Source organism: Pelophylax lessonae, assembly GCF_965119305.1.
Source record: "Pelophylax lessonae genome assembly, chromosome: 6".
NCBI classification, from domain to species: Eukaryota; Metazoa; Chordata; class Amphibia; order Anura; family Ranidae; genus Pelophylax; species Pelophylax lessonae.
Genome location: NC_138773.1, coordinates 7,364,553 through 7,372,282, shown reverse-complemented (window position 1 = coordinate 7,372,282; position 7,730 = coordinate 7,364,553). Strand labels below are relative to the sequence as shown.

Sequence of the window (7,730 nt, the reverse complement as noted above, 5' to 3'; positions counted from 1 at the left end):
TCCCAAAAGAGATTGGGAGAGTCCAAATGGGAGCCATTGGTCTCCATGAATTCACTCCAGGCCAGTGAGAGAGTGTGTTTAAAGTCATCGTTGTCAGACAAGTACGACGGTAATCGCCACAAACTCCTCACTAGCGCCGTGAGAAAATCTGTTAGCTGCAGCGTGATCGGGGAGTGATCCGATATCACTATATCCTCAATAGAGGTGTGGGACAGCAGTGGGAGAAGACCCGGTGAGCAAAAGGAATAGTCGATACAGGAGTGTGAGGAATGTGGAGACAAAAAAAGGCAAAATCCCTGTCCGTGGGATGGGTAATATACGCCAGACATCAGTCAGACGGAGCGATGATATAGTTTGGGCCAGTAGCGAGGGCTGCAAGCTGGCGGGTGACGGGAGAGGGGTACCTGAGCTACGATCCTCCATGGCAAGCATTACTGCATTAAAGTCTCCCCCAATCAGGGGAAGATGCTCAGGAACTTGGAGGACCCATGACGTAAAGTCGCGAGCGAAGGGCAGCCCTGGTGAATTTGGGGCATATACGTTGGAAATGGCTATATTCCAGGAGGCAATGGATAGGTGGAGGGTGATTCTCCGACCCTCTGAGTCCGTGTCGATGGAATGTACCGAGTGTTGGAGATTTTTGTGAAGTAAGATAGCAACCCCAGCTTTACGACCCTGGGCAGGGGAGCAGTGTACACTACCCACCCAAAATTTTTCTATTCGAGGTAAGTCGGTTGCGGTCAGATGCGTCTCCTGGAGGAGTGCAACATCTGCCCACAGATGTTTGAGGTGTCTCAGAACTTGCATATGTTTATGGGGAGAGCGCAAACCCCTAACATTCCATGAAATTACCTTTAGGTGTTGTCCGGAATCCGTAGGAGCCATGTCCGAAGCACTTGAAAGATGTAAGATGTCCCGAGCAGGGGTGGGAGTACAGCAGACATCGCCCCTACGGATCCAGAGTCACTCATGTCTTGTGAGAGTCTAAAAGTTGCATAAACAGAAACATAACATTGTAAGAGAAAGTAATCAGCTATAACAAAAGGCGAGGGGAAGATTCCCCAAAAACACTCTAGGGACTTCACTTTATTCCCCATGGAGTCACCACCAACAGCACTCCCGCCGAATGACACCTGACACAGGAGTTCTAGCCATGCGCCTCCGGGGGGAAAGCAGAGGGGGTGGGCGAGAGGGGGAAGAGGAGGAGGGGGCATGCAAGAGTGGAAAAAAAAAGGAGAGGAAGGAAAATGAGAGAGGGGGGAAGGGTGGGATAAGAAAGAGGGAAAAGTGAGGGCAAAAAAAAAGGGGGGAGGGGAGAGGGCCTGGGGAATACAATGAATACAGATTACCAGCAATGATCATGGGTGGTCAGAGACAAGAGGAAAGAAGGTAGCAATGGCTGCATACAGAACGGTGGAGCAGTGTCCCTGCTAATGGAAAAATAAACAACAAATGCAAACAAGGTAGAAAGTCAGCGCCTACGGTGGCGGTTTTCAAGAGGGCCAAAGCACACTCTTTTAGTAGGCAGTTTTTGCGGGCTGTGCTGGTTCTTCGAAGCAATCGAGGACCTCCTGGGGGAAACAGGCTCCGGTGAAGTGGTTGCAGAGTCGTGTTCCATATCAGAGGGTTGCGCCGTGTTAAAGTAGTGTTCGGCCTCCACGGGATAAGTGAAGGAGAGGCATTCACCAGATGCCAACTGGACATTAAGGGTAGCCGGGTACACCAGGAAGAACTTGATCTGATCCCTGTGCAGAGAGGAGCACACCGGCGAGAAAGCTTTGCGTTTGCGCATTACTTCGATAGGGTGATCAGCGAAAAGGAGAAGGGGCTGATCATCCACGGACAAGTTGCGGTGCTGGCGGAATGTTTGCAGAATAGCATGCTTGTCCACGTAGTTAAGATACCTGACAATGACTGGTCGGGGTCTGGTGCACATTTCGGATGGTTGTCCAATGCGCTGTGCCCTTTCCACCGTGCATGGAAAGCGAAGACCTACCTACTCCGGGATAGTGGAAGAGCAGATATCTAGGAGAGCAGAAGGCAAATAAGACTCGGGAAGCCCAATAATGCGCAAATTGTTGCGCCATCGATCAATTTTCTAAGTCATCGTCTTTTTCTTGGAGTTCTGTTTGAATCACTGAGAGCCTGGCTATGGAGGCAGAGGTGGCTGCTGCTTCATCTTCCATAGAGGAGATCTGTTCCTCGGTTTCTGTGATCTGCAGGGATTGTAGTTGGAGTTCTCTGTTAAGGTGCTCTAGCCCTTTAAGAACTGCCTGGTCCACTGCCTGGGCCACCATGGGGGGGAGGAGGGCTACTACTTCCTGGGCTATGCTGGCTTGTGAGGCAGGATCTTGAGGGGAAGTAGTAGGAGCATCAGGCAGAGGAGCTGGGAGCTTTGTCTGTGTGAGCTCCGGATTAGAAACCGGTGCCAGGTTGGCTGCAGCATGAGCTGTGTCCCCTCCACTGGCGGGGCATGGAGGGTGGGGGGGGGCATCCGAGCAGCGGAGCGGTCCAGGAATCGCTCCATTGTGTTGTCCCAGGCTGGGGAAGTGAGGATGGGTGGGGAACCCCGAGGATGGCAGAAGTTGGAGCGGGTTTATTGCGGCGCGCCGCGGGAGCTGAGAACTCCTAGCTCCTATCCATGCAGGCGCCGGAACCGGAAGTAAGTTTACATTCTTTTAGACCCTTCCGGTCTTTACAAACAGAAGCTTTGGTTAACTCATTTATCATGTGCAGGTAGTGGATATATTTATATCCCATTTCATACCCTTATCTGAGTCTACAAAGTCCATAATTTTCCTCATACAATATTTTGCTCTGATCTTTAGGTCGTGGCACATGTCACTTTTATTGTATACATGGTACCACCCCATGGCTAAAACTCATCTCTTTACATCTACTTGGTACAATGGTAACAAAAAAAAATGCCAGGGTAAAGACTAATAAGAGACAACATTTTTGCAATTTCTGCTGCCTGTAACACCAAAACACCACTCCAGAGAAAAGCATAACATCACAGACAATAAAAAAATGGCAGAACAATTTATTCTTCACTACTAAAAATGTTTTGTACAGAGCTAAAATTGTTATTGTTCTCATTTATATGTATCCCGGATTTATTCCTGGAAAGTAGGACTCCAGATATGACTGATCAGAAGTTGAAATATCATTTTCTTTGGTTCTGCATATAAACTCTTGGAAAAATATAAACTTCAGTCAAAAGTCTGATATGTTGTTTGCAATGGGAATTTACATAGGTTACCACCCGGTAGTGAACTTTACTTTTATATTCAGAGTTCTATTTTGGTTGGAAGATCATTCTGAAAACACTTTAAAAATGCTCTTCTAAAATCCTTGTTCCTCAGACTGTAAATAAGAGGATTAAGCAGAGGAAGGATCACTGTGTAAAAGATGGCCACCACTTTGTCACCAGAAAAACTACGACTAGAACTTGGCCATAAGTAATTTACCATAACGGAGCCATAATACAAAAATATCACTGTCAGGTGAGAGGTACAAGTTGAGAAAACTTTACTTCTGCTGCCCTTAGTTTGAATTTTAAGAACCGTTCTGAATATATAGACATAGGACAGGAAAGTCGGTATTAGAGATCCACTACCAAGGAAGCCACCTGAGAGAAAAGTGAGCAAAATATTTATGTAGACGTCACTGCAGGAGATCCGAAACAACTGGGGAAGGTCACAGAAGAAACTTTCTATAATATCTGATCTACAAAATGTTAATTTGAGGGCATAAAGTGTCTGAACTAAAGAATTGGTAACACTGAGACACCACACAATGGACACCAGCTGTACACACACTTTCCAACTCATGATCTGTATGTAATGTAATGGCTGACAAATGGCGGTATATCGATCATAGGACATTGCAGTCAACAGGAAAGCCTCACAACCTATGAAAGCTATAAAAAAGAAGACTTGGGTTATACAAGCCTTTATGGAAATTTCTCTTGTCTTCGTGTGAAGGTCAAATAATATTCGTGGGACGGTTAATGAGGAATAACAGAGGTCCAAACCAGCCAGGTTCCCAAGGAAAAAATACATAGGAACATGGAGGTGAGAGTTGGTGACTATGAGGACAATGATCAGCAAATTCCAGATCAATGTAAGCAGGTAGATGAGAAGGAAGAAGAGAAAGAGAGGGAGTTGAAGAGTCGGAAGATCAGACAGTCCAGAGAGAAATAATTCATTAAAAAATGTCTGATTTCCCATTACAATAATAACTTACTTTTTGATAGAAGAAAAGGTAATCCTAATAATCAAATAAATCATCCAAAATACTGCAAAATTAAGAAACTTGGATAAGGCTTTAGCTAAATTGTAAATTTTTACCATGAAAATAAAGACCACCTATAAATAAAATACAATGAAAATGTATTTTCCTGGAACTTAACGGAAGATTTAATTCATGACAATCTAAAATACTGAATAGAGAAATTCTATCAGTGAAATTCAGATGTTGACCGAAATTGTGCGCAGAAAACACCAACTGGTTTCTTGATGCGATCAGCGATGGTAAATAATATAATTTGTCATCAAAATTCCCAGATAAAGGCTATAACATGGATGCATGGAGCATCAATTTGTTGTAACTTCAGGAGCAGAGTGTAATCTCCATTGTCCATCAACCAAGAGCTGAGAAAAGTCACTTATTCCTGCCGCATCAGAAACCAAAGACAAACCAAAGACAGAAACCAAAGACACATCAAGAAATTATAATTTTAATCTGTGCCATAATCCAGGTAATGTATAATGATGACTCCAAATTATGTTCCAAAGACAAGACTGAAATGCAATTAATTTCAAAGCAAACATTTATTCTGGTAGATCGGTATATTTTCACCTTTCCCTCCAGAGAACACAAGTGGTTGCAGCCTCTTAACAGAAAATGAAACCATGTTACAGGAAATTGCAATAAAGGCCCTAATATAAAAATCTGCAAAAACATAAAAGTAATCCATAAAGCAACACAGTTATTACTTAAATCTACAAAATGTGTTACTCACTGGGAGACCTACTTGAAAATATTACATCGCTGGTACTATACCCCAGTCAGGATGACTGAATTTTACGGATCCATCTCTCCTGACTGTGGATCTGCTGGCTCACTACTGCACATCTGGTGGTCCTGCCCCAAAATCTCATCATTCTGGAAGTATGTATTTACTTTTATGTCTACGGAATGCAACTCAGCCATGTCCCTTCTCTTTCTAAACCATGATCATTGGGACCCTGTCTACCACCCTTTCATAGTCCGTGGTCTAATTGCCACCAGGAAGGCCATTGCCATGGCTTGGAAACAAGCTGATCTCCTGAGAAAACAAACTTTCCCCAACTTCTCAATACACAAACCCAGTATGTGATTATGTTTGCCAAACAAAAATGGAGCTTGATCATTTTTCTGGATACAATGGTCTCCTTGGCTGCAACACCCAGATTGGATGTCCATGTCCACCTATAGCATTGATTTACTATTCTTTCTACAGATATTAGCATCCCCTAAGGTACCATGTAGAGGTTTCTTTTTCCTCCACAAAGAGGTTTTCTTCTTTTTCCTTGTAGAGGTAAAGTTACTTTGTATCCTTGACCATGACCATGTGTTTTCCCTCCTTTTCTCCATACTATTTCCTATTTCTCCTCCTTTTAGGAGGGGAATCTCCACATTCCCTCCTACATTGACATTGATATTGATTACTTCTGACAAACCGTTGTTCAAGCATTTGTGTGGGAAGAAAACAAACACTCTATGTTGATATGTATAAAAATATAAATAAAATAAATGAAATATTAAAATAATAAATAAATAAATAAATAAATAATAATTTACATTAAAAAAAAAGTGGATCTAATTACTAGTTACATAGTTTGTGAGGTTGAAAAAAGACACCAGTCCATCCAGTTCAACCTATGATGTGTTTGTGTTTGCTGTTAACCGTACATTGTATACCCCTGTACTAAACTCTGGTATAACCTTTAAATGTTAATGTAATTTCAGTTCTTGTTTTATTAAAGTTTATCTAAATCCAATATGTATTCCCTTTAGAATAGAGTAGGAAAATGTTAAAACCCTACCAGTTTATTTCTTTGTTTTCCATCTGTGTCCTACTGGAAAGATTCCCCATAACCTCCCATCACGTAGACACAACAGGAGGTCAGAGGCAATATATTCAAAATGAAGAAAATCCCCTCTCAGACATATGTCCCCTTTGGAAGATTTCCCCTCTATTCCTCTTCTGGTGACAACTCAAAATGTGGGATTTCCCATCACTTTCAGTCTTGGAGACCATGGTCACCAGGACAATTAGAGAAGATAAATCTCCCTAGTTGGAACACAGATGGCAATACAAACCTGAAAGAGGATCGATCCCCTCTTTCTTTAACCACTTTACCACTAGAGCATTTTGCTGTCTTACGTCTGGGCCACTTTTTGCGATTCGGCGCTGTGCGAATTTAACTGACAATTGCGCGGTCATGCGACGCCGTATCCAAACGAAATTTACGTCCTTTTTTTCCCACAAACAGAGCTTTCTTTTGATGGTATTTGATCACCTGTGCGATTTTTACTTTTTGCGCTATAAACAAAAAAAGAGCGTTTATTTTGAAAAAATAACAATATTTTTAACATTTTTTTATATGAAATTCCCCCCAAAAAAGATGTAAAAACCAATTATTTTTTTTTAATTTTTGGCCAATTTGTTTTCTGCTACCCATGTTTGGTAAAAAAAATCGCAATAGGCGTATTTTGATTGGTTTGCGCAAAAGTTATTGCGTTAACTAACAAAGGGAAAGATTTTTGTCATTTTTGGTGTTTTTTTTTTTTTAACGAGTAATGGCGGCGATCTGCGGTTTTTTTTTGCGGGACTGAGACATTGCGGCGGACAGATCGGACCCTTGACTGACATTTTTGACACTTTTGGGGGTACCAGTGACATTACTGCAGTAATCAGTGCTATACATATGCACTGTTACTGTAAAAATGACACTGGCAGGGAAGGGGTTAATTTTATTGGAGAGGGAGGGGTTAATGTATGCCTGGTGCTTACTGACATGTGTGGGGGGAGGTGACTGAGTGAGACAGGGACAGATCGGATGTCCAGCTATGCTGAACACTCCGATCTGTCACTCCCTGTCACTGAGGAGATCCGCCCGCTCTGTTTACACAGGCGGGGGCGGATCTCCAAACTGGTTTCCCCGACGATCGGGGCAGAGTGAATGAAAACAGCGGGAGCGCGCCTCCGGCGGCGCGCGAGCGCCACCTACAGGGGAGGAGTCTGGCGACGTAGGTCTACGTCGTCAGACGGGATCGTGCCACTTTGCCGCAGTACTATTCCAGTATTCAGTGGTAAAGTGGTTAAGATAATCTGTGTTGACGCTGCTATAACCGTCCTTTGTCAAGCACCTATTATTGATTATAGTCTGTCTCCTCTTCATGAGTATGAGAGGAGAGTCAAAAATACTTCTCTCTGTACATGTCATGGGTCAGCAACTCATATTCAAATCATCAGCATAATGGTCAAGTGACCAACATTCTTAAAGGGGGGGCTCAGCAATGGCGGCCTCCAATGACAGGTCCTCTTAATTTTAGAATGTCTAAAGCAGTATTTATCAATGTTTGTAATTTGATGAGTCAGGACCAAAGTGTTATTTATAATTATCAATGTAACTAAGGATCCTCCCTCTACAAAAGTGTACAAACGTGAAAACATGTCC

At 42.9% G+C, this 7,730-nt stretch overlaps 1 protein-coding gene across 1 annotated transcript; it reads right to left on the bottom strand.

Moving 5' to 3' along the window:
- Window positions 1-3,290: 3,290 nt before the first annotated feature.
- LOC309558380 (olfactory receptor 5AR1-like) lies at window positions 3,291-4,232 on the bottom strand (the record flags this gene model as incomplete). The annotated part of the gene is made up of 1 exon (XM_082261455.1): window positions 3,291-4,232. The coding sequence occupies one exon, from the start codon at window positions 4,230-4,232 to the stop codon at window positions 3,291-3,293; it is 942 nt and encodes a 313-aa protein (XP_082117581.1).
- Between the last annotated feature and the right edge of the window lie 3,498 nt (window positions 4,233-7,730).